This window comes from Piliocolobus tephrosceles, chromosome X (assembly GCF_002776525.5).
Source record: "Piliocolobus tephrosceles isolate RC106 chromosome X, ASM277652v3, whole genome shotgun sequence".
In the NCBI taxonomy this organism is placed as follows: Eukaryota; Metazoa; Chordata; class Mammalia; order Primates; family Cercopithecidae; genus Piliocolobus; species Piliocolobus tephrosceles.
This window is the reverse complement of record NC_045455.1, coordinates 17,958,923-17,986,737: the sequence shown is the minus strand read 5'-3', so window position 1 is coordinate 17,986,737 and position 27,815 is coordinate 17,958,923. Positions and strand designations below refer to the sequence as shown.

Here is a 27,815-nt window from a genome sequence, read left to right as displayed (position 1 = left end):
CCTGTTTGATGCTGTGCTTAAAGTAAGCAAAATACAACCAGTTTTCTGGTAAATTTGATCAATAAAGATAGCCAATCTAGTTAACCCTTTAAGACAATACTTTAAGATTTTATTTCCTTATTCTGTGTTACTGACAAAACTGCCCCTGTCGCTAGAGGTGGTATAGATAAAATTCAACTCTTTTCCAAGACTGCTGATTCATATTAGGAAATGTAACATTGAATGTGCTTTCAAAATTACTTTAAAAATTATATCATGTCTTAAGACAATGAAATGTTTATATGAGTACTTTTAGTATTATAGTGCCCATTTTTGTGTTTTTAAGAAACCATGTTTTATATTTAAGGTGAAACATGTTATTTATTTAGTTGGGATGCCAAGATCCCAGTTAGTCACCTTTGATAAGAGAAAATGGGATATAAAGATTCAAGAACTGTGCTTCAGTAATTTTTAGAAAAGATGAACTGCAGAAGCAGGTGAAGGGGAAGTGAGAAAATCTGGTTACAGCCACTACCTTCTGGTCTTTTTACCAAGAAAAAAAATATTCTGGTTGACATGTTTTCTGATTATAATTAAATATAATTGTTTTGTACATAAGATTATGTCAGTCTACAGTAGGGCTTTGTGTATGTGATGTTAGAATGATTGTATGTACTAACTTCCTCAGAAAGGACTCATGGTAGTAGAGTCAGTAGTGGTTGTGATGGGAGAGCCATCCTGAGAAATTAGGTATGTGGCAATTTGGCAACTTCTAACTTTATAGTTACTGGTTTAAAGTTAATGTAGCTGACCTTGCTAGGCTCCTAACCATTTATACAGTATCAGGTAAAAGATGACTGGTCAGTATTATTACAGTAACTATGTGATTTTTATGTGATTTGTCTCTTGGGTTTTGCTATTTTATGGTTTTCTTATAAAGTAATTCATGTCTATATAGTGTATTCTACAATTTATAGATGAATGTGAAAGAAAATTGAAGTTAAAAGATTTTTTAAAATATAGACCATTGCTTTCAAAATTGAATTTAGATTGAAACGGTATTTGGAAGCATCATGATTTATGTTTCAAAGTAAAACTTTCTAATGGAAATAATTTGCTAATTTTTTTATATTGTCACTTTGATTTTGGTGTTTATACAGATGTTATTTGTAATATCCAAGTGAGAAGGTATTTGTATTTTGTTTCCTAGTATATGGCAGGATTAGTAAATGGCAGGATTACCATATCTTTAATCTCTAATTAATTTTTGCTTAACAAATATCTATTTGATGAGGAAATGTTTTCTTAAACTGGTATCTTCTAGAAGATATAATATAACGGTTTTTATTTTAAGTTTTTAGGACCTTTAGATGACGATTTGTATGCAGAAGATTTTTACTTGTTGGAAAAGATAACATTTAGTAATTTAGGAGAGAAAATTAAAGACATTGTTGAAAATATGGGAATCAACTCAAATAAGTGAGTATATAAGTTCTAAGAGCAGTTCACTTGGGTTTGGTATTTTGAGTCTAATGTTTTTGTTTTAAGATTAGAAAATGTTTCAAATATATGGACAAGTAAAGGTATAATAAAAGACATATATAAAGAATATAAGGAAATTATAAAAGACATCCATTTACTCACCATCACAAAACTGTAGATGTTAATGTTTTCTTTGCCTTGGCTGTCTTTCTCCTTGTTTCTTACCCATCCACCCCAATCTCCTCCCTCCCCAAGAGGTGACCATTTTCCTAAAGGTTGTGTGCATGGTTCCCATATTTGTGTTTATACTTTTGCTTCATATGTAAATATCCATTATTGGTGTTTATCGTGTTGAAGGCTGTGACTGTTGTAGAGAAATGCTATTATACATAGGTCTCCCTTTGCAGTCTACTTCGGTAGATTTAACCATGTTCAGATATATAAAGCCTTTCTTGAAGCATTAATTGTAACATGAAATATGGAACTTTCTCTTTCCAAAAAACTCATACACTATTTGTCCTGTTTATCTAGCACGAGTGACTTTATTATGAAAGTTGATGCCCTTATGTCCTCTTTGCCTAAGCGTGCATCTCGATATGATGTCACATTTCTTAGGGAGAATCACAGGTGAGAATGTAATCATATCTGTTTGTGGTTTTTCTGTTAATGCATGCAATTATTTCCATTTGTTTTCATAACATGGTAAAATTTAAGGTAGAACTAAAAGTAATTAATTAGGGAAAAATGTACTTGACAGCATTAGGAAGATAAAGTCCAGTTAGTTATATATTCTAGTAAATAAAGGGTAATATATATGGAGAGAGAAGATACGAAATTTCCAGTAAGTTAAGCATGGTATAATTTGTCATATTTTTAATATCTTTCATGCTTAACATCATTTGTAATTTTTGCAGTATCTCAAGATAGTCATAGATAATATTATCTTTATATTTTCAATGTGTAAAGTGACGGAAGAGTCCTGATTAATCAAATGTAGAATGGCCTCTGTCACAAAGCTAAACACACAAGGATGAGCAAGAGTTCAGACGAGTGAAGGGAGGGTACAGGCAAAGCTGAACAGTGTAGGCCCAGCTGCTGCCTCAGGCCAGCAAAGTGAATCAGCAGATCAGCAGCTAGTGTGTGAGCTGCAAAATTGCTGCTGCTGCCTCTCTGTCCTCTAGATCTCCTGAGAATCTCTGTTGTTGCCCACCCAAGCCAGAAACATTCTGGAAAATATGATTTAGCCTGGTCAAGTTGACACATTATAAAGCTGCTGCGTGTACCAAGGGTCCAAGGATTTACTCTGTCAGGCTCCTGCGGTAGGATGGAAATAAAAGGCTGTTTAATCACTATCATATGTGATTTCTATGCCCATATTCTCTATGAGAGTGCCTGTTTATTGTAAAAGTAACTACACTGCTTTTTTAAAAAATACTACTACTGAAGATTCCCTGAGCTCACTCAAGTGTCTTACAGTTATCACCTTTAGTAATTTTGTCTTGAAATACCATTTTTTATCTTGTCAAAGAGCATTCTTTCCTATCAAGGGAAATAATAATATTTTATAAATGCAGGTAAATTTATATGTAAATTTCTACATTAAAGTTACACTCTGTTATCGAATTTTAGAAGACATCAGTGAACCTTTGGAAATTGATATTAGGATAATACAGTAGGCCACAGTGATGGGCAAATACTTCAGGTCACTTTACATTTGAATTTATGAATTATCAGTATTATTTCCATAGTTATGTCTGTATATTATTTCATGAGCATATGTGCAAATACTTCTATAATCACATAAAAATATTTATTCACAGCTTTTTAGAGAGATATATGTGTGTGAATACATATATATATTTAAACACAGCATTGTATCTTTGCCATTCTGCTTCTATGTCTATAGGGAGTTATTTTATAATTAAATATGTTAAAACACTTGTTATAAATCTGTTATTTCTGTGTTGATATGTTTGATCTTAATTCCAACTTTTAAAATTTAAATTGGCTTATAAGAAAATTTAAATTTGACAAGGTAACTTAAATTAGAAGGTTTGCAAAAGGAGAAAGAAAAGAGTAGGAGTAAATTGAAATATGGAATAAAGTGAAAAATGAGAAAAAACAATTACATTTTTTCCCCAGACCCGAAAGATCTCTATATTAGCCTATTCCCTTCCATTTAGACTGTGTGGATTTGCCATTCTCCTAACATCTTAGACAAAGGCAAAAACAGCAATCCTAACTACTCCCCACATCATCCCAGGAACTCACAACATTAAATGTAAGTTGTGTAAGAAACTATGAGGTCTTGAAGGAAGCCTTGCAGGCTGTGGCAGTAGTGACCCTCCTGCCGTGAGCATACCATGAATTTTGCTCTAAGTTTTCCAGTTTATACAGTTCCCAAGTTCACGAGAGGAAAACAAACTAGATATTCAGGTGAAATGTAAGTATTCTTAGAAGAGAGAGGACAAAGGAATTTCTCCCAGGAGCCTTTATAAAGAGGATGCTATATGATGTACAGTGTTTTCAATATTCTTAAAATAGATTACTTGACCTATTTTATGGATAGGTTAACAAAATATCATAACAAAATTCAACTCAGAGTTTTCTGTTACAACAGCCTGTTTGAAATGTATTCAGTGTATCTGTAAGAGTTAATTAACTGTGTACACCCAAGCAGTTCTTCACCCTTTTTTTTTTCTGACCTGGGCTTTAATAATTAAATGGTTGTCAGTGTGCTTGACAGTACTCTTCCTGGCTAATGACATGGAGGGTATCAATAGTTTTTTGGCAATTTAGTACAAATTTGTTACCTTAAATAGATGGTCGTTATCATCTTGTTAATACTGCATGAGAAAAAGGATGTTCTGTTCCATTCTTGGGTTAGTCAGTGTAATACCTACTAGTGGGCTTGGGACTGCCTAGTACATATATAATCAGATGGTGGGGACTATGGAATTCTGCTTCATACAACTTCATAGAATTAGCAGTAGTCTGGGAGAAAAAAAGCAGCAAACAGATGCATACTGAAGCTATAATAACATCTCATAAGGCATACCTAAAATGACCAGTTTTGAGTGGTGTTGCAAAGTAGGATAGTAATTTGTAAAATTTTCACCAAGATAACTCCAGGAAGCAACAACTGTTGAGAGTCAGTTTAATAGCAGAACATCTGATTTGTGGCTCTTACATCTAGCAATAATTATCCATTAAGGTCTGTTGTCTGACTATGCCCCTCTTATTTTAACATAACTAAATCATGTCAACTGCATAGAAAATAAAATGTCTTGCAGTTTTCTATTCAGATGACCCATATTTGAAGTAACTGTTAATACTAGCTTTTTAAAAATTGCTGAGCAATTCATCCCCTCACTGCAGAAAGCCTTTTCCTACCAAAGAAACTAATATTCCTATAACTACGTGTGCACCTCTTGATTTGGTAACCTTTTTCCTTTGTAATATGTAAAATGTATAATTAATTCATCCTACATCTGAGAAAAAATATTTCCTACATGATTATAGTGTTAAAACAGTAATTCAGTAGAATGTTCTCTGCTTTTGATCAAATATACACCATTAACTTTTAGTTACATTAAATATAGAATTGACTGTCTCCCTCTGGCCTATTCTGTACTTTTAATCATTTTCTCATTTCCCTTTAAAAAATTAGTCCATCTTCTAATTTAGAACTTATATTGGTGAAAGACAAAAACGGATAGGACAGAGGGAATGAGGTGAGGAGAGGAAGACTGGGATCAAAATAAAGTATGATTAATTTGGATATTTTTGTCCTGAACTTACCTGTTACAGTATATTGATTTTTTGAAATACTAAATTTAATAAAGTAGAATAGTTAATTTTATTCTCAAATCTGAAGAAATATATTCCACTAACACAAAAACATCTTGGCTTTATTTTTTAAATTGTACAACCCATCAGAATTTTGAGGGCCTAAAATTATCAGCGTTTTTACACTAATGGGATCATTCTTTGAAAGGCGTTTAAAAAATCACTTAATTCATAAAATCTTACTTCATTTTCTCTCATACTTTTCAGTTTTGTAATTTGTTGAAAACAGATTTTCAAATTTGCATTGTGTGAAATAACCAGTATTTTACAATTTTAGTGAGAAAGAAAATAATTTATAAGAATTGTATTGCTGAGATCATGATTAATTAGTTGTTTGTATAAACTTAACTCATCATCTTTCATCTTATTTTCTGTTTTCTTAGTGTTATAAAGATGAATCCTCAAGAGAGTGATATGTTCTTCGATGTCATTGCTATTGTTGATCCATTGACAAGAGAAGCACAGAAAATGGCACAATTATTGGTTGTAAGATAATATAAATTAGACTAAATATTTTTGTTTTTAAATCCATACTTTTTTCAAGTCTATTTTCAAGTATAATCAGCTGTTTGTGCTCTTGATTCTTCACCATTTTAATAGTGTCATATTTCAATGCAGAAAATGAAATGATGGAGCTGTGCACGGGGTGTTGTTATGACTGTGCTGAGGTTAGGTGGTGTTGTAAACTGCATTGTGTTCCCCACAAAATTCATATTTCAACACATGAAATAGGTTTCAGTGAACTTGAAGCCCTAACCCCCAGTGTGACTCTCTGGAAATAGGGCTTTAAGTGGATCATTAAGGTTAAATGAGGTCATATTGGTGAGACTCTAATCCAATAGGATTGGTGGCCTTAAAAGAAGATGAAGAGAGGGAGACTTCAAAAAGAAGAGGTTATTTAAGCACACAGTGACATGTTAGCCACGTGCAAACTAGAAAGAGAGCTCTCCCCAGCTGGCATCTTGATCTTGGAATTCCCAGCCTCCAGAACTGTGAGAAAATAAATTTCTGTTGTTTAAACCACTCCATCTGTGGTATTTTGTTATGTTAGCATGAGAAGACTAATGCAGGTGTCTTTCATGTGTTGTGAATTGTGGCTTTTGGAGAAGCTGAAACTTAAGCTTAAGTGGATAAAACTTGGCTAACATTATTTATTATACTTTCCAAGCAAGTGAAGCTGAGGAAAGGGGAAATATGGAGTTTGTATTCTATAGGTTTGGCCGCTGTAAAAAAGGCCAAAACAACACTACTTTCAAGACTGAAGTTTCTTTCTTTCATCTCCCAGTCTAAGTTAGGCTGCCTTGGGGTTGCTAAAGCAGCTACACAGTGTGAGCGACTCAGGCATTGCATGTGTCTTGTTGAGCAGTCACAAAGCACCTAAGATCACCAGTCAGGCCTTAACATCATCTCTGCACTTGTGCCAGCAGGAAGGGGAGAATAAGAACACAACCCCAAAGTTAGATGTATACTGTCCTATCACTTCTCACTGACCAGAATGCCCCCAGGCTGGCTACACTGAATGACAAGGGAGGCTGGAAACTATGGCCTCAAGTCCTGCATAAACCTGGAAATTCTTCCCCTATGAAAGAGGAAATGAATGTGAAGAGACAGGTGTCAGTCTCCAAAAGGACTTACGTGGCTGTTTTACTTAGCACCACTTTCAAACATTCAAATTAGAATGCAGCTTTCAGTAGTTAAATTTGAATAAGCTAGTCCATTAGAAGGCTGTATGTTTTTCTAGTGATACTGAAAATTTTACACACTATTTGTCCTTTGGTAGTTGACTTCACTTTTGGAACAGGCAAAAGTAATTAGATATTGAGTCTGGTGAAAATGTAAGTGATCAAGCCATATGGTTCTGCTGTATATTGAAATTTCAAAATGCAATTTTTTTTTTTTTAGTATTTAGTGTGTACTGTCAAATCTCATTGGAAAATGAGATTGTATTAATGGAGACAAATAATTTTGGAAAGACTTTGTCATTCTAGCTGTTCACTTTATGAAACGAGTAGGACAAACTTAATCCCATAACTGATTTACCTGTTTGTTCTTTTAGCATTGGTTATACCTTTAAATTTATATGTCTTGAGATACACTATTCAGATGATTCTTTAAAAGCAATCACATCTGAAAGCAGTGGAGCTAGTATGATGCTTTTTAGTATGCAAAATCCCTATTCCTATGGAGAGTCATTATTCACAAAAAAGCATATTAGTTAAATTTGAAAATTTTTTATATAAAAGTAGAATTTAGGAGTAAGAAATGTGCAATTAGCCAAAGCAGGAAGATCACTTGAGAAATTGAAGACCAGCCTGGGCAACATAGCAAGACCCTGTCTCTAAAAAAATAAATAAATAAATTAGTCAAACGTGATGCTGCGTACTTGTAGTTACTACTCAGGATGCTGAGGTGGGAGAATTGGTTGAGCCGAGAAATTTGAAGTTAACAGTGACCCGTGATCACACCACTGCAGTCTAGCCTCGGCAGCAGAGCAAGACTATGTCTCGAAAGAAAGGAAGAGAGAGAGAGAGAGAATGAGAGAGAAAGAGGAAATTATACAGAGATACATAATATGGAATTGCATTCCAGTAACATACTTTATTTCTGAGTAATTTTATTTCTTAATTTATAAAAGGATAATTTATTGGAAGAAATGGATAGTTTCTCATCTAACACTTGAGAAAACCAGTGGTTCAGTGACCTCCAGAGTAGCAAATATGATGAGTGATAGAATAAGAATTGAAACTCAAATCTCTGTAATCCTTAGTCTTTATGTTCTAATTTCTCATCAAGCCTATATTCTTTCTGTTAAATTTATCTGTTTTGTTACTTCTCCCTTTACCTATATCCTTTGTTAGCTAATAGCTTTCGAATCTTCACTGACATGTTGCCTATGTGGAGATGGGGACTATCAAAATTAGTAATTCTTCCTCTACTTCTTATGATTCAGGGAAATGAAAAGAAAGTACCCCTTATTTGTAGGTAGCCAAGAACTTCCGAATTCCAAAAGAATCAGGATACCGCCAATGTTGTTGTAAGGTCACCACTTTGTATTTGCAGATCAAGGTTCTAGTATACTAAGGAAATTTAGATACTATGAAAAAAAGTCACTTTAGGCAAAGGGCAAGCAACATAATCTTGGGACATTGAAGTCAACTGTTGGGATTAAAATCTTGCCTCTGCTGTGAGTTACTGTGTGACCTTGAGCACATTAATCTCTCTATACCTAAACTGCAAAAGCACTATTTCAGCAGGGCGTTATAAGGATCAAGTGAGATAATGTACATGAAGTTTTAATATAGTACCTGGTACATAGTAAATACACAATAAATATTAGCTATTAATATTATTTAATGTCAAACATGGGAATTTCTTTCCAATAGGTACTTGGCAAGATTATCAACATGAAGATAAAGTTGTTCATGAACTGTAGGGGCAGGCTTTCAGAAGCCCCTTTAGAGAGGTGAGTCTGAATGAACAAAATTTCATTTTGAAAAATCTGTAAATGCTGAGAAGAAAAAAAGAATCATTGTTACTGGATCTGTTTTTTTCTTTTCTTCACAAGATGCTTCATAGAAATAAGTCAGAAGGTCAGACTGTTTATTAACCTTAACTGACATAAAATTGATAGAAACATTAAAATAACCTAATTCAGTAAAGTGATCTGACCTAATTACAGAATTTATATGGATTTATATTTATTCATAGGCATTTTTGGAAATGTGATTTAGGAATACCTATTTAGAAATATATCAATGGGAAATAAGGTGGAATTAAACCATTTTTGGTTTAGCATAATTACCAAAATGATCTTTATTATATCATCACATTTACTATTTGGGGGTGTTAGGATACAATTAGTTTAGAATAACCTGCCAGAGATATTTTAAAAAGTTGTTTATAATTATATACAAATATTCCTCATTAACACCCCTGTGTTGAAATAACATTCTCTCTCAAGAGGGGACAAAAATATACCTATTCTCTTTTTTTTGGATCAGAATCACTGTCATTGTGAGCCATTCTTATTGATAGGAATATTCAGTTGTCCTTCATGTGTCATTGGGCAGAAAACAGGGTATGTACCATTGCGCTAGTGTAGCTTTTTAAGACTTGTTAATGTGCTTATCTCTGTATTATTTAATTATATAATTCTAAAAAAGTATGCATACACACACAAGATAGAAAGATAGTGTTCTGTTCATTCCTTGTTTACTTTTCAAATTGTATTTGTTACAACTGACATACTGTAGATTGTTGCCTTGAGCAGAACTTTTTTTTTTTTTTTTGGAGACAGGTTCTCACTCCCGTTGCCCAGGCTGGGGCACCATCACAGCTCACTGCAGCCTCGACTTCTCAGGCTCAGGTGATTCCCCCACCTCAGCCTCCTAAGTAACTGGGACAACAGGTGTGTGCCACCACGCACAGTTTTGTGGTTTTTTGGTTTTTGTATTTTTGTAGAGACGGGGTCTTGCCATGTTCTCCAGGCTGGTCTTGAACTCCTGGACTCAAGAGATACACCTGCCTTGCCCTCTCAAAATGCTGGCATTATAGGCATGAGCCACTATGCCCAGCCAGAGCAGACATTTTAAACCTAAGTATTTTTAATAGTTGGAAAGCAATAAAATGGAAAATGTGGCAAATTTAAGTGAAAGTTTAGGACTTATTCATTGTCCCTCAAGACTCTTGTCCATATATCTCATTCAGTTTTTATGCTTCTCATGTGTCTTTTGTATTTTAAATTTTATGGCATGACTTTTTACATCTGAACAAAAACTTTAAACTTTTTAGCTACTAATTGAAAGGTTTGTTAGTTCCATGAGTACAGAATTTTTATTCACAGGAGTAGGGATCCTCTCTGTAAAACATTACATTATATAATAAAGAATAGGATTATTGAACATGTAAGCAAGCATAATCTACTGGGAGGGAAAGAATTGACTTTTCTAGATGAAATAATGTACTAAACAGTTATTTTTTTAACTAGTAGTTCAACAGAATCTTACTAACTCAGTAGCATATATCAAGCAATCTAGCGTACACATTTATTCCCAGTCCTTTCCTTTTAGTAAATTTATTCTTCTCAGAGGTGAGACAGGTTAAGGGCAGGAATCCCCTCAACTCCTTACTCTTAACTGCTATACTTCCTCAGCCTTCCTGTATTGTAGGGAAAGAATGAGGCATCTTTCTTCTTTTTTAGGTAAACATTCCCTCGCTGTTTTGATCTCATGCTTTCCTGTTGGTTCTGGATCCTTGCTATATCACATATTCTCTCTTTTGGATCTTTAGTCTCTATACTAGCTTTTTTCTTTCAGTCCTTACAGTTATACAATTTTTTAAAAAGTTGCTCCCTTAACTTTCTCTCCTCTAGAGCCCTTTTTTCCCTCTTCTTCTTTCCTTCTTATCTAAATTTCTTCAAGGAATGCTCAGACTCTGTCGTCATGTCTCATTCACTGTACCTTCCACTGCAGTTTCTCTTTAATTTCCTCTTTGCCACTGAAATTGTATTTACTAAGTCACAAAGAAATTGTTACTTACAACATTCACAGAATACTTTTTCTTTGATATTTCCACTGCAGCAAGAATTTGTTTTGTACATTTACTTCATGACTGTATTCTCTGTTTCTCCTCTTTTTATTTTCTTTGTCTATCTGCATAACATGGCTCCCAGTGATCACCACCGCCTGGGATTCACACTGTAAGTTCTCCTGGAGTGAGGGCTGGACCTAGTGATTTGGCTCTCATAAAACAAAATATGGCAAAAGTGATGGAATTTCCCTTCTGCAATTAGGTTATGAAAGACTGTGACTTTTGTCTTGCTGACATTCTCTCTCTGTGGCTCTTCTGTGTGCTTCTCTTTTGAAGCATGTTGAAGATGCCTTTCTGGGAAGTAACTGCGAGCAGTCTGTAGACAACTACCAGCAAGGAACTGCAGTCCTCATTCAGACAACCCTTGAGGAACTAGATGAACCTGGAAGTCGATCCTACCCTTGTTGAGCCTTGAGAGAACTACAGCACAGCTGACACCTTGACTGCAGTCTCAAAATATAAAAGCCACTAGCCTTGATAGCATAACATAATAATTCTTGTGCACAATATTGAAGGATGAGGTTAAAATACAGCAAAACTGGGGGACAGAGCAAGATGGCCGAATAGGAACAGCTCCAGTCTCCAACTCCCAGCGCGAGCGACACAGAAGACCGGTGATTTCTGCATTTTCAACTGAGGTACTGGGTTCATCTCACTAGGGAGTGCCGGACAATCACTGCTGGTCAGCTGCTGCAGCCCGACCAGCAAGAGCTGAAGCAGGGCGAGGCATTGCCTCACCTGGGAAGCATAAGGGGGAAGGGAATGCCTTTTCCTAGCCAGGGGAACTGAGACACACAACACCTGGAAAATCGGGTAACTCCCACCCCAATACTGCGCTTTAAGCAAATGGGCACACAAGGAGATTATATCCCACACCCGGCCGGGAGGGTCCCACGCCCACGGAGCCTCCCTCATTGCTAGCACAGCAGTCTGCGATCTAACCCCAAGGCAGCAGCGAGGCTGGGGAAGGGGCGCCCGCCATTGCTGAGGCTTAAGTAGGTAAACAAAGCAGCTGGGAAGCTCGAACTGGATGGAGCTCACAGCAGCTCAAGGAAGCCTGCCTGTCTCTGTAGACTCCACCTCTGGGGACAGGGCACAGCTAAACAACAACAACAAAAGCAGCAGAAACCTCTGCAGACGCAAACGACTCTGTCTGATAGCTTTGAAAACAGCAGTGGATCTCCCAGCATGGAGGTTGAGATCTGAGAAGGGACAGACTGCCTGCTCAAGTGGGTCCCTGATCCCTGAGTAGCCTAACTGGGAGACATCCCCCACTAGGGGCAGACTGACACCCCACACCTCACAGGGTGGAGTACACCCCTGAGAGGAAGCTTTCAAAGTAAGAATCAGACAGGTACACTCGCTGTTCAGCAATATTCTATCTTCTGCAGCCTCTGCTGCTGATACCCAGGCAAACAGGGTCTGGAGTGGACCTCAAGCAATCTCCAACAGACCTACAGCTGAGGGTCCTGACTGTTAGAAGGAAAACTATCAAACAGGAAGGACACCTACACCAAAACCCCATCAGTACGTCACCATCATCAAAAACCAGAGACAGATAAAACCACAAAGATGGGGAAAAAGCAGGGCAGAAAAGCTGGAAATTCAAAAAAATGAGAGCACATCTCCACCTGCAAAGAGGTGCAGCTCATCGCCAGCAATGAATCAAAGCTGGTCAGAGAATGACTTTGACGAGATGAGAGAAGGCAGCTTCAGTCCATCAAACTTCTCAGAGCTAAAGGAGGAATTACGTACCCAGTGCAAAGAAACTAAAAATCTTGAAAAAAGAGTGGAAGAATTGACAGCTAGACTAATTAATGCAGAGAAGGTCATAAACGAAATGACAGAGATGAAAACCATGACACGAGAAATACGTGACAAATGCACAAGCTTCAGTAACCGACTCGATCAACTGGAAGAAAGAGTATCAGCGATTGAGGATCAAATGAATGAAATGAAGTGAGAAGAGAAACCAAAAGAAAAAAGAAAAAGAAATGAACAAAGCCTGCAAGAAGTATGGGATTATGTAAAAAGACCAAATCTACGTCTGATTGGGGTGCCTGAAAGTGAGGGGGAAAATGGAACCAAGTTGGAAAACACACTTCAGTATATCATCCAGGAGAACTTCCCCAACCTAGTAGGGCAGGCCAACATTCAAATTCAGGAAATACAGAGAACGCCACAAAGATACTCCTCAAGAAGAGCAACTCCAAGACACATAATTGCCAGAATCACCAAAGTTGAAATGCAGGAAAAAATCTTAAGGGCAGCCAGAGAGAAAGGTCGCGTTACCCACAAAAGGAAGCCCATCAGACTGACAGCAGATCTCTCTGCAGAATCTCTACAAGCCAGAAGAGAGTGGGGGCCAATATTCAACATTCTTAAAGAAAAGAATTTTAAACCCAGAATTTCATATCCAGCCAAACTAAGTTTCATAAGTGAAGGAGAAATAAAATCCTTTACAGATAAGCAAATGCTTAGAGATTTTGTCACCACCAGGCCTGCCTTACAAGAGACCCTGAAGGAAGCACTAAATATGGAAAGGAACAACCGGTACCAGCCATTGCAAAAACATGCCAAAATGTAAAGACCATCGAGGCTAGGAAGAAACTGCATCAACTAACGAGCAAAATAACCAGTTAATATCATAATGGCAGGATCAAGTTCACACATAACAATATTAACCTTAAATGTAAATGGACTAAATGGTCCAATTAAAAGACAGAGACTGGCAAACTGGATAAAGAGTCAAGACCCATCAGTCTGCTGTCTTCAGGAGACCCATCTCACATGCAGAGACATACATAGGCTCAAAATAAAGGGATGGAGGAAGATCTACCAAGCAAATGGAGAACAAAAAAAAGTAGGGGGTTACAATCCTAGTCTCTGATAAAACAGACTTTAAACCATCAAAGATCAAAAGAGACAAAGAAGGCCATTACATAATGGTAAAGGGATCAATTCAACAGGAAGAGCTAACTTTCCTAAATATATATGCACCCAATACAGGAGCACCAGAGATTCATAAAGCAAGTCCGTAGAGACTTACAGAGAGACTTAGACTCCCACACAATAATAATGGGAGACTTCAACACCCCACTGTCAACAGTAGACAGATCAACGAGACAGAAAGTTAACAAGGATATCCAGGAATTGAACTCATCTCTGCACCAAGCGGACCTAATAGACATCTATAGAACTCTCCACCCCAAATCAACAGAATATACATTCTTCTCAGCACCACATCACACTTATTCCAAAATTGACCACATAATTGGAAGTAAAGCACTCCTCAGGAAATGTACAAGAACAGAAATTATAACAAACTGTCTCTCATACCACAGTGCAATCAAACTAGAACTCAGGACTAAGAAACTCAATCAAAACCGTTCAACTAGATGGAAACTGAACAACCTGCTCCTGAATGACTACTGGGTACATAGTGAAATGAATGCAGAAATGAAGATGTTGTTTGAAACCAATGAGAACAAAGATACAACATACCAGAATCTCTGGGACACATTCAAAGCAGTGTGTAGAGGGAAATTTATAGCACTAAATGCCCACAAGAGAAAGCTGGAAAGATCTAAAATTGACATTCTAACATCACAATTAAAAGAACTAGAAAAGCAAGAGCAAACACATTCAAAAGCTAGCAGAAGGCAAGAAATAACTAAGATCAGAGCAGAACTGAAGGAGATAGAGACACAAAAAACCCTCCAAAAAATCAATGAATCCAGGAGTTGGTTTTTTGAAAAGATCAACAAAATTGACAGACAGCTAGCAAGACTAATAAAGAAGAAAAGAGAGAAGAATCAAATAGACGCAATAAAAATTGATAAAGGGGATATCACCACCGACCCCACAGAAATACAAACTACCATCAGAGAATACTATAAACACCTCTACGCAAATCAACTAGAAAATCTAGAAGAAATGGATAATTTCCTGGACACTTACACTCTCCCAAGACTAAACCAGGAGGAAGTTGAATCCCTGAATAAACCAATAGCAGGCTCTGAAATTGAGGCAATAATTAATAGCCTACCAACCAAAAAAAGCCCAGGACCAGATGGATTCACAGCTGAATTCTACCAGAGGTACAAGGAGGAGCTGGTACCATTCCTTCTGAAACTATTCCAATCAATAGAAAAAGAGGGAATCCTCCCTAACTCATTTTATGAGGCCAACATCATCCTTATACCAAAGCCTGACAGAGACACAACAAAAAAAGAGAATTTTAGACCAATATCCCTGATGAACATCAATGCAAAAATCCTCAATAAAATACTGGCAAACCGGATTCAGCAGCACATCAAAATGCTTATCCACCATGAAAAAGTGGGCTTCATCCCTGGGATGCAAGGCTGTTTCAACATATGTAAATCAATCAACATAATCCAGCATATAAACAGAACCAAAGACAAGAACCACATGATTATCTCAATAGATGCAGAAAAGGCCTTTGACAAAATTCAACAGCCCTTCATGCTAAAAACGCTCAATAAATTCGGTATTGATGGAACGTACCTCAAAATAATAAGAGCTATTTATGACAAACCCACAGCCAATATCCTACTGAATGGGCAAAAACTGGAAAAATTCCCTTTGAAAACTGGCACAAGACAGGGATGCCCTCTCTCACCACTCCTATTCAACATAGTGTTGGAAGTTCTGGCTAGGGCAATCAGGCAAGAGAAAGAAATCAAGGGTATTCAGTTAGGAAAAAAGTCAAATTGTCCCTGTTTGCAGATGACATGATTGTATATTTAGAAAACCCCATTGTCTCAGCCCAAAATCTCCTTAAGCTGATAAGCAACTTCAGCAAAGTCTCAGGATACAAAATTAATGTGCAAAAATCACAAGCATTCTTTTACGCCAGTAACAAACAGCCAAATCATGAATGAACTTCCATTCACAATTGCTTCAAAGAGAATAAAATACCTAGGAATCCAACTTACAAGGGATGTAAAGGACCTCTTCAAGGAGAACTACAAACCACTGCTCAGTGAAATCAAAGAGGACACAAACAAATAGAAGAACATACCATGCTCATGGATAGGAAGAATCAATATTGTGAAAATGGCCATACTGCCCAAGGTCATTTATAGATTCAATGCCATCCCCATAAAGCTACCAATGTGTTTCTTCACAGAATTGGAAAAAACTGCTTTAAAGTTCATATGGAACCAAAAAAGAGCTAGCATTGCCAAGACAATCCTAAGTCAAAAGAACAAAGCTGGAGGCATCACGCTACCTGACTTCAAACTATACTACAAGGCTACAGTAACCAAAACAGCATGGTGCTGGTACCAAAACAGAGATATAGACCAATGGAACAGAACAGAGTCCTCAGAAATATAACCACACATCTACAGCCATCTGATCTTTAACAAACCTGAGAAAAACAAGAAATGGGGAAAGGATTCCCTATTTAATAAATGGTGCTGGGAAAATTGGCTAGCCATAAGAAGAAAGCTGAAACTGGATCCTTTCCTTACTCCTTATACGAAGATTAATTCAAGATGGATTAGAGACTTAAATGTTAGGCCTAATACCATAAAAACCCTAGAAGAAAACCTAGGTGGTACCATTCAGGACATAGGCATGGGCAAGGACTTCATGTCTAAAACACCAAAAGCAATGGCAGCAAAAGCCAAAATTGACAAATGAGATCTAATTAAACTAAAGAGCTTCTGCAGAGCAAAAGAAACTACCATCAGAGTGAAAAGGCAACCTACAGAATGGGAGAAAATTTTTGCAATCTACTCATCTGACAAAGGGCTAATATCCAGAACCTACAAAGAACTCAAAAAAATTTACAAGAAAAAAACAACCCCATGAAAAAGTGGGCAAAGGATATGAACAGACATTTCTCAAAAGAAGACATTCATACAGCCAACAGACACATGAAAAAATGGTCATCATCACTCACCATCAGAGAAATGCAAATCAAAACCACAATGAGATACCATCTCACACCAGTGAGAATGGCAATCATTAAAAAGTCAGGAAACAATAGGTGCTAGAGAGGATGTGGAGAAATAAGGAATACTTTTACACTGTTGGTGGGACTGTAAACTAGTTCAACCATTATGGAAAACAGTATGGCGATTCCTCAAGGATCTAGAACTAGATGTACCATATGACCCAGCCATCCCATTACTGGGTATATACCCAAAGGATCATAAATCATGCTGCTATAGAGACACATGCACACGTATGTTTATTGCGGCACTATTCACAATAGCAAAGACTTGGAATCAGCCCAAATGTCCATCAGTGACAGACTGGATTAAGAAAATGTGGCACATATACACCATGGAATACTATGCAGCCGTAAAGAAGGATGAGTTCATGTCCTTTGTAGGGACATGGATGCAGCTGGAAACCACCGTTCTCAGCAAACTGTTGCAAGAACAGAACACCAAACACCGCATGTTCTCACTCATAGGTGGGAACTGAACAATGAGACCACTTGGACTCGGGAAGGGGAACATCACACACCGGGGCCTATCATGGGGAGGGGGGAGCGGGGAGGGATTGCATTGGGAGTTATACCTGATGTAAATGACGAGTTGATGGGTGCTGATGAGTTGATGGGTGCAGCACACCAACATGGCACAAGTATACATATGTAACACACCTGCACGTTATGCACATGTACCCTAGAACTTAAAGTATAATAATAAAAAAGTAAAATAAAATATAGCAAAACTGAAGTTAAATCTAAAAGTGCTGTTAAGCAGTTGCTTTCAACTTAATCCTGTTTGTTTTTAGTTGAGCTTTTAAAATTGGTGCTAGAATTTCAGCTTGAATTTCACTTGTTTCCTGTCATTTCTCTTCATATTATTAGTGGTGGTAAAAGTTAATAAAATAGCTGAAAAATAGACCGTGGTCGGCTTTGAAGGAGGATGCATACAAATCGTAATACAATAACAGATCATAAACTATTAGAACCTGCATAAGTCAGGTATATTTTAAAGGGATTCTAATCATGTTCATTAAGGAATAGTTAACATTGGTAGATAATATACACAGACTTAGATAGTAGTGTCAACAGAATAATGATTGTCTATTTCTTACAAGCATTAACTCTTGTGGTATAATGTGTTTTAGTGTTTTTGTTTGTAGATTTCTGGTCAGATCATTAAGTCATTTTCAATTTTAAAAATATTTTAGAAGAAAAATCTCAGTTTTGGTCACATTATGTATTTTTATGTTTTATTAACAGCTTTTATCGTTTTGTTCTGGAACCGGAACTGATGTCAGGGGCTAATGATGTTTCTTCTCTGGGACCAGTGGCAAAATTTTTGGATATTCCTGAATCACCCCTCCTAACCCTCAACATGATTACTCCAGAAGGCTGGTTGGTTGAAACAGTACACAGCAACTGTGACCTTGATAATATTCACTTAAAGAATGTAAGTTATTGTGTATAGTCATATAAAGAGAGAGAAACAGAATAAATTCTTATCAGCTATTACAATTGTAGCAAGTGAGCGATCATACTATGAATGTTTACCAGAATATTCTTTTTTATGTTCTAGGTCCTGATCCAGTCTTTCCTTTGATTTTTAAGTTTTTCTAATTTCCAAATTCAGCTTCTCTAATTTTCCAAGTTCCTAGGTGTCTTTACCTTTTTTTTCTTTCTTTTTGCCTCAGACTACTTACTTACAAAGATACTTCTCTAAGATGAGCAATGTCAAAAATATGGAGAGGAACACTTGGCAGCTTAGTACAACACCATTAATTACTTATTTTGCTCTTGAAGTTTAGTTTTTAACTCAGAGAGCAAATTTCACCCGAAACTGTTTCGTTGTTGTTGGTTTTGTTTTTTTTTTTGTTTGTCTGTTTTTATTTTTTTATTTTTTTGTTTTTTTGTTTTGCCTCATAGCTCATAGCCAGAGAAAGTAGTCCTGACTAGATTAGGGTAGAAAGTAGGAAACGAAATTTGCGGTATACTGCAGGCCAGGTATACCTCCTTCTCATCACCCCTATATGACCCTTGTCTAGTGAGTAGTCAGAATTCTCTGCCTCAGTTGTTGTAATTCACAGCACAGAAAGAAAGTATTAAACTGAGTCTTTTAAACATTGAATTCAGAATGAGAAAAGGAATTCAGAAACCACAAAAAAGGGAAGCATTTTAGAAGAATTTAAGATATGTGTGTTGGTCTGTTTTCACACTGCTATAAAGAACTGTGTGAGACTGGGTAATTTAAGAAGAAAAGAGGCTTAATTAACTCATAGTTTCACATGGCTAGGGAGGTCTCTAGAAACACATGGCATCATGGTGGAAGGGGAAGCCAGGCACGGCTCACATGACAGCAGGAGTGAGGGAAGTGCCACACACTTTTACACTATCAGACATCATGAGTACTCACTACTATGAGAACAGCAAGGGGGAAATCTCCCCCATGATCCAGTCACTTCCCACCAAGCCCCTCCCCTGACACGTGGGGATTACAGTTAGACATGAGATCTGGGTGGGTACACAGAGCCAAACCATATCACTTGGTATCCAAAAAATGAGGAAAAAATACTTCTTTCTCCTCATTGTCATCCCTCTGACCTATTTCCAACTCTTTGTGTCTGATACCTCCTATAGAATATAGCCATTGCCTTGACCAAAGCATAAACATTTACCTGTAATAATTTGGTTAAGATTGTTTATAATGTTTATTTCTCATGCATATGCGTTACCTTTTGCCTAATGATTTTCCTTCTAGGAAAGTTTATTTTGATCCGCTCGTGTGTGGATTCTGTAGGATCCTAAATCACTTTTCTGGAACATATTCCCCATCATTCCCAACTGGACCCACCTAAAAACCTAAAACTCAGTCATAACCATCATCTAATATCAGTCCTTCAAATTTAGAGAAAAAGCAGCAAACTAATAGCATTAATGAGAAAAAGTTAACAAATGAATCTTATAAGAAGTGAAAAAAAAAAAATCACTGTTTTTTCCATGATCAGTCAGATCTCTTAACAGAGTCTGGAATTCTTCATGAAGAGAGTACGGCAATATACTCAATAAGGTAACTTTTAAACACCCTATCCAAAAGTGTGAAGTGTTTGTAGTGGGAGAAATTAGTACAGCTTAGAAAAGATTTTAAATTGAGTCTGCTAGTGAAAATTTCAGCAGGTATTCAACAGCTGATGGAGATTAACTAAAACTTTTTTTTTGTAGTGAGTGTCAAATCTAATAGCATCTTTTTAGAAGGTGTTCAGATGAACACTAGCTCTGACTCTGAAGTTAGAAGACTAGGATGAAGGAAAATTTCCTGTGTTTTCATAGTTTTAGGTGAATATACAAAAGGAGATTATAAATTCTAGCGTCTGTAAAAGTTAACTACACCTCAGGCTCATCTTTTTCATTGTGTGCTATACATGCTTAAAATATTCTGCAAGCATCCTGAAAAATAACAGAGGCATTTGGTATAGTAGAAAGGATTTTTAGATAAAGGGGAAAAGTGTGTACATCCTGACAAAAATGAGACTAGCAATGAGATATTTACCACCATATAGTAACTTGTGCAAATATTCCTGGTTACACCTAATTCCCAAACAGTATACAAACACCTGGAGGAAACTTGATCTGGGAAAATTCTCCATTGTCAGGACTTTGTTCACATGATTGTCACTACATTGACATTATTGCACAACCAGCATCAATTCCATAATTAAAGGTGACAATGATTAAGAAAGCTAGGCCAGGCACGGTGGCTCACACCTGTAATCCCAGCACTTTGGGAGGCCAAGGCGGATCATGAGGTCAGGAGTTTGAGACCAGTCTGACCAACATGGTGAAACCCCGTCTCTACTAAAAATACAAAAATTAGCCGGGCGTGGTGGTGCACACCTGTAATCCCAGCTACTCAGGAGGCTGAGCAGGAGAATTACTTGAATCCGGGAGGTGGAGGTTGCAGTGAGCCAAGATTGTGCCACAGCACTCCAGCCTGGGCGACAAGCGAGATTCTGTCTCAAAAAAAAAAAAAAAAAAAAAAGCTAAAAGTGAGATAGTTACTTTTACCTGGAGTTCAGATGTGTTGCTATTCTCAGCAATTATTGTAAGAACTGCATCCAAAGACTCTCTAATTATATTTTATCACAGCATAGGTCTGAAAGATATCAAAACACCTGAAACAACAATGGTGGTTACCAAGGGAAGAGAATATGCAATAAATAACAGATTGCTAACAGGAAATAGGAAATTCTGTGAATTCTGTTAAAAAGAATTCACAGAAAAATGCATTAACCCTTCTGAAACATAAATAATTTTGATATCAGTTTTATTGATATTTATTGATATATTCATTACAAATATAATTGTGAAAGAAATTCTGTTTGATTGCCAGAGATATGGTATAGATCCTAAATAATGCTATATTATAAATTAGATGAACACAGTTCATCTTAGGCTCAGTTTATTCTCTCAGTGCATAATATATGAAATTTATATCTCTCATCAAACACTTACAAAATTTGGGAAAAGGTCACATTTGCAGTGAAGAGTTCTGTCCCTTCTGCAAAACTTAGAAATTTAAACCAAACCTTAACTAACTTGGAAATCTATATATCAGAAGAGTTGTACTTTAGAAGTCTCTCTTAATCCACAAGGGATTTGTTCTAAGATCCCCCAACCCACTCAGTGGATACCTGAAAACACACACAGTACCTAACCTTATATACATTGTTTTGTTTTGTGTTTTGTTTTGTTTTGAGACAGAGTCTTGCTTTCTGTCACCCAGGCTGGAGTGCAGTGGTGCAATCTCAGCTCACTGCAAGCTACGCCTCCTGGGTTCACGCCATTTTCCTGCCTCAGCTGCTGCCCCCTGCCCGCAGTAGCTGGGACTGCAGGCGCCCACTACCATACCCAGCTTATTCTTTGTATTTTTAGTAGAGACCACTGTGTTAGCCAGGATGGCCTTGATCTCCTGACCTCGTGATGCACCCACCTCAGCCTCCCAAAGTGCCGAGATTACAATCGTGAACCACTGCGCCCGGCCATGTTTTGTTTTTTTTTTTATATACATACCTACCTATGATAAGATTTAATTCGTAAATTAGGCACAGTAGAGATTAACCTTAATAACTAATAATAGAACAATTATAAAAGTAGGTCATCATCCTCTACTCTTGTGCTTTGGGGTCTCTAAATGAAGTAATGGTTCCTTGAACACAAGCACTGTCATGCAAGATTTTATTACAATACTCAGTGCACAGTTTAAAACTTATGAGTTGTTTATTTCTGGAATTTTCCACGTATTTTTGGACCATGGTTGACTAAGGGTAACTGAAACCGTACAGAGAAACCACAGATAAAGGAAGACTACTGTACCTTATATGCCTCAAGCCACCTAATTATCTAAAATGAATTCCTTACTTTAACTTTTTCTTGGATTTTTGCCCAGAGTCCTGAATAGTTTCTTAAAGTTCAGACTGCACTAAAGTCATTAAGTTCAGCCTTCACATGCCTTAAGATAAGATTCAAGAAAAAGATGTGCTGTCATTTATCCATCTCCACTATCAGATAGCTTGTCAGAGTTCAGATCACACATCAAGATATATGTTATGGCTTTGCTATTAATAACTTGGGAAAATGTGTCTGCAGTTACACAAAATCACATTCAATGGCAACAAAAATACTAGATTAACATATTTACAGACAATTGTTAACAAACCCAAATGTTAATGTGTATTATTAAACTTAACCTTTTCTTAAAGGAAGACACTTAGCTATTCAGCCACAGAAGAACAATACAATTAATGTCCTATTAGAAAAATTAATATGTTCCATGGACACAGTGGGGGGAACATCACAGGCTGGGGCCTGTTGCGGGGCGGAGGGGCTAGGGGAAGAAATAGCATTAGGAGAAATACCTAATGTAGATAACAGGTTGATGGGTGCAGCAAACCACCATGACATGTGTTTACCTATGTAACAAACCTGCACATTCTGCACATGTACCCCAGAACTTAAAATATAATTAAAAAAAAGAAAAATTAATACATTCTCAAGGTTATATTTGAAAGGTATTAAATTTACGTCTGGTATCAACAATTAATATTTATAACAGAAAATAAAAATATAAATGGAAGATTGAAACATAAGCATCAAAAAAGATCACTAACTTTCATATTTTTGCTAAAAATGAGCTTTGTGGCCACAGACGTAGTGGCTCACACCTATAATCTCAGCGCTTTGGTAGGCCAAGATCACTTGACGTCAGGAGTTCGAGATCAGTCTGGCCAACATGGTGAAACCCCATCTCTACTAAAACTACAAAAAATTAGCTGGGAGTGGTGGCCTGTTCCTGTAATCCCAGCTACTTGGGAGGCTGAGGTGGGAGAATCGCTTAAGCCTGGGAGATGGATGTTGCAGTGAGCCAAGATCGTGCCACTGTGTCCAGCCTGGGTGACAGAGTGAGACCCTGTCTCAAACAAACAAACAAACAAATAAATAAATAAATAAATGAGTTTTGAAAATAGGAGCTAATTTAACTTAAATCACCTCTGAAAACTTAAAATATTCACTAGAAAGAACCCTTTGGAAAAGGAATTGGCTGTGTTTTTATGTTGTGGTTTGCATAAGTCAACAGAATTGAAGTCTGTTATATAAATCTATAGGAACAAGAGAAATTTTCACATTAATATATTATAAAATTAAGAAGATACTATTATTCACAAACTGGGTAAGTGTATTTAGATTCTTTCCTAGTACCTAATTCATAATAAAATAATTGAGCTTTACAGTCACTTTGGTGTATAGCTTCCTTGTCTGTAAAGTGAGGATGTTGAACTACATGATCTCTGCAATCTTTTTCTAATTTTTAACATTCTCATATTATTCTGAGACTATCCAATGAAAATCTTTCCAGTCAAGTAAATTGCTGTAAAGACTCTGGATATAGGTTAATAAGTTATATAAAATTCATCCCTAGAATAGTAATTCAACAACTAATTCAGAATTCAGCTAAAGTTGTTGAAACAAATACTGTCTTCAGAGAAGGTACTAAATTTTTGTTCTTAAAACCAGTAAAAGAAGAACAGGAATCAAGAAAGAAATGCTGTAGGCTGGGCACGGTGGCTCACGCCTGTAATCCCAGCACTTTGGGAGGCCGAGGCGGGCAGATCACAAGGTCAGGAGATCGAGACCATCCTGGCTAATACAGTGAAACCGCGTCTCTACTAAAAAAATACAAAAAATTAGCCAGGTGTGGTGGTGGGCACCTGTAGTCCCAGTTACTTGGGAGACTGAGGCAGGAGAATGGCGTGAACCTGGGAGGCAGAGCTTGCAGTGAGCCGACCTGGCGCTACCACACTCCAGCCTGGGCGAGAGTGTGAGACTCCATCTAAAAAAAAAAAAGAAAAAAAAAAAAAACAAAGGAAATGCTATAAACAAATATTGTAATTATTATTTCTGAGATAATTGCAGTCAAGGAAAACAACTATACAATACAGAGTATATCCAAATACTCTATATCCTAAACACACTAAACAATAGTGTTGAAAACCTAATATGGTGAAATAAGATTAAATGTAGGTAACATCACTGTCTTTAATCTTAACAGAATTCTCAATCTGTGAAAATCACTTACTGTTTGATTTATTTTCATGTTTAGTTATGCTATTCATATGAAGTAGAGAAAAAGGTGTATATTGAAAGTATTTATCGTAACATTTGCAACAGAGAAAAATCCAGAAACAATTGGAATATCCAGCCATTTTAAAAGATGTTTATAGAGGCAGAGACATGTTCTTAGAAAACCATGTTTAATGAAAAGGCAGGTTACTTATAAAAAATTTTATGAAGACAAGAAATAGAAGTCAGTGTGTTGATGTTTATATTAGTATTTATTCTGTTGAGGTGCATTCTGTTTTTTCTTCTTTCCACTTGGGAAGTGGAAATTAATTTTTATTAATTTTTTAAAATTAACTTTAAAAATGAATTATATTGATCAATTTATAATTAGTTGATTATAGACATTAATTTTTTTAATTACAGGAAAGCCAATAGATAGTAAGTTAGCTTTCTTGCTAAGTCTGAAGTGGTAGCTTCAGGACAATAGCAAACTGAAGCAGATTCTTTAAGGAATTTCCCATCTAAATCTAATGTTCATGTCTTTCCTACTTGGTTATATTGGTGCATATATCATGAGGTTCAGGTAAAGCTGATGTCATGAAAAAGAAAAAGTTTATCATAAGCTTTTTGTCTTGAAGAAATCAGTTCAACTCATAAATTCACTGATGTGTAAAAGAAAGACTTGAAGTTACCCACCAAAATACATTGGCCAGTATTAAAATAATCACATTTATTTTTTTCAAAATTTTGTTTTTTGAGTTTTACTAACACCAGAAACAATCACATACTTCCTCCACAGACTGAGAAAACTGTTACAGCAGAATATGAACTAGAATACTTACTACTCGAAGGACATTGCTTTGATAAAGTGACAGAACAGCCTCCTTGGGGTCTGCAGTTAACACTAGGCACAAAAAATAAACCAGCTGTGGTTGATACAATAGTGATGGCCAGTCATGTAAGTATTATTTAATTGATGATATTTAATTTGATGTTTTGGTGAAATTCTCTGTTTTCCTAAGAGTAAAATGAAATAATATTTATTCTGCTGTTGCTGAACAGTTTGCAGAAAACAAAATTGAATCTTTGAATAAGATAAATAAAACAAAAATGGGGAAAATCATACTTTCGTAATATTCTTTTAACAGGTTATTATAAAATCTCTTTACTTGGAATTGATTTATAGAATTTATTCATTCTACAGTTAGTAAATACTTTCTTGGATCATTCATGTATTCATGAACAATTAGATGGTTTTTAGTCATATTACTCAATGATTATTTTTTTCTCATCTTAAAAGGGGTATTTTCAATTAAAAGCAAACCCAGGTGCTTGGATACTGAGGTTACACCAAGGAAAATCTGAAGATATTTATCAAATAATTGGGTGAGTTATGCGGACTGCTTTTAAATTTTTACACATAAATATGTTTTTAGTGTAATACAACCAAGATCATCAAAACAACAATTAAAATGTTAAGATTGGCCTGGCGCAGTGGCTCAAGTCTGTAATCCGAACACTTTGGGAGGCCGAGGCAGGCAGATCACTGGAGGCCAGGAGTTGACCTGCCCGACCAACATGGGAAAACCCTGTCTCTCCTAAAAATACAAAAATTTGCGAGGCATGGTGGCACACACCTGTAACTTCAGCTATTCGGAAGACTGAGGCCCAAGAATTGCTTGAACCTGGGAGGCGGAGGTTACAGTGAGCGGAGACTGCACCACTGTACTCCAGCCTGGGACAGAGAGCAAGACTGTCTCAAAAAATAATAATAATAATAATTACTGGGTTAGGTCTGATTATCAGCAAGAGAGCAAAATAAGACATTCCGGTGCTCATACCCTTGCAGAAACATCAATTTGAACAGCTATGCACTCCACACATGAAACTACCTTAATAAAAACTAAGGAAGGAGGTGAGCTATTACAACAGTGCAGTGTAGCACAGAAATAAGAAAGACACATTGAAGAGTGTAGAAAGGATAATTTTACATTACATACATCACTCCTTCCTCAACCTGATACAGCACAACTGGAGAGATACCCAGTTGGGGGAGGGAGAGGGAAGTGAGCACCAGACTTTGTCTTGGACCCCAAAACCATGCTTACCCCAATAAAACCCAAAGCCAGGTAGGCCCCATAGCCCCAACTTTATGCTGGTACCAGAAGACTCAACTGCCGGATTCTGTAGCCCCAAGCTCCAAATCTGCCTGGTAGATTCAGTTTCCAAGCCTGCCCGACCACCAGGCCTACCCCAGAAGCTCTAAGCTGTTGCCCAGCCCCAGTGCCAGGCCAGCACCCACAAATTCAGGCTCTTAGACTTTTCCCTGTACCAGCATAATTGACATATTGATCATTTAATGACAATATAGTATACATTATATCTTACATAACAACACCATTATCCCTGGATCATATTCAGTTTGGAATTGGTGTTTTGCACAGAAATTTTCCTGTTCATCAGTAGAAAGCAGGGATCATCACACTTTTCTGGTAAGGAGCCAAAGTAAGTAAGTAATGTTCATTTGAAAGCACGTGTAGTCTTTGGTCAAAATCGTTTTTTTAACAATCATTTTAAAGTGTGAAAATCATTTTTAGCTTAGGGCTATTAAAAAAAATAGACCATAAACCTGATTTGGTTTACTGGCCATAGTTTGCCAACTCTTGATAAAGTCTTTTTTATACCCTTAATAAATATTCCTAGATTTCATTGCTTGCAATAAATACTTATTGAGCATCTTTTATTGTAACACACATTGTGCCCAAACTCCTGGACTCAAGTGTTTCTCCCACCCCAGCCTCCCAAAGTGCTGGGATTACAGGTGTAAGCCATCACACCTGGCTTCTTTCTGTTTTCTAATGGTGATTGTTGGACAGAGTTCTGCCTGCTACTTTGGTTTAACCACGTGAGCTCAGGAATTGGGAGTAAGAGAAAGTCAAAGACATGTCAGTCATGATAGTGCTAGACTCCCCAGGTGTTCATTTTGGAAAAATGTTAAAAGTATATATTATATATAAAATCTCAAAAGTAGCTACTGATTTGACATCTAATTACTTCCCTTTCAACGAAATTCAACTTTATTGTAAATATGATAGAATTTTTTAGTCCATAGTGAGAATGGTTTGAAAAAATAATTTTGGAACACAATCGCCGTATTTGTTTAAGCAATTTTGAAAAAGGGAGAAAAAACTGCATTATATGTAATACAAAATGGAAACATTCAAGTGATGCAGATGGACATGATAGACACATTTTCAGTCTCATTAGTTTAACAATGTATTTCAAATTTTGGCATTTGAAAATGACTGGTGGATATTAAAAAGTTAGATAG

The 27,815-nt window shown here is 36.6% G+C and overlaps 2 protein-coding genes across 2 annotated transcripts in view; one reads left to right on the top strand and one right to left on the bottom strand.

Moving 5' to 3' along the window:
- UGGT2 (UDP-glucose glycoprotein glucosyltransferase 2) overlaps positions 1 to 27,815 on the bottom strand; it is a 586,709-nt gene that overhangs the window by 142,817 nt on the left and 416,077 nt on the right. The window lies entirely within an intron of this gene.
- On the top strand, positions 610 to 25,870 carry LOC113219617 (UDP-glucose:glycoprotein glucosyltransferase 2). The gene is made up of 7 exons (XM_031934987.1): positions 610 to 729; positions 1,334 to 1,458; positions 1,993 to 2,088; positions 5,694 to 5,796; positions 8,694 to 8,773; positions 18,134 to 18,323; positions 25,284 to 25,870. The coding sequence occupies exons 2-7, from the start codon at positions 1,439 to 1,441 to the stop codon at positions 25,455 to 25,457; spliced, it is 663 nt and encodes a 220-aa protein (XP_031790847.1). The 5' UTR covers positions 610 to 729; positions 1,334 to 1,438; the 3' UTR covers positions 25,458 to 25,870.

Excerpts from the sequence above, each read along its gene's own strand:
- LOC113219617 (XM_031934987.1), top strand. The coding sequence starts at position 1,439 with ATGGGAATCAACTCAAATAA. Across the intron at positions 2,089-5,693 it reads TTTCTTAGGGAGAATCACAG|TGTTATAAAGATGAATCCTC; the intron begins GTGAGAATGTAA and ends CTGTTTTCTTAG. Across the intron at positions 8,774-18,133 it reads TCAGAAGCCCCTTTAGAGAG|CTTTTATCGTTTTGTTCTGG; the intron begins GTGAGTCTGAAT and ends TTTTATTAACAG.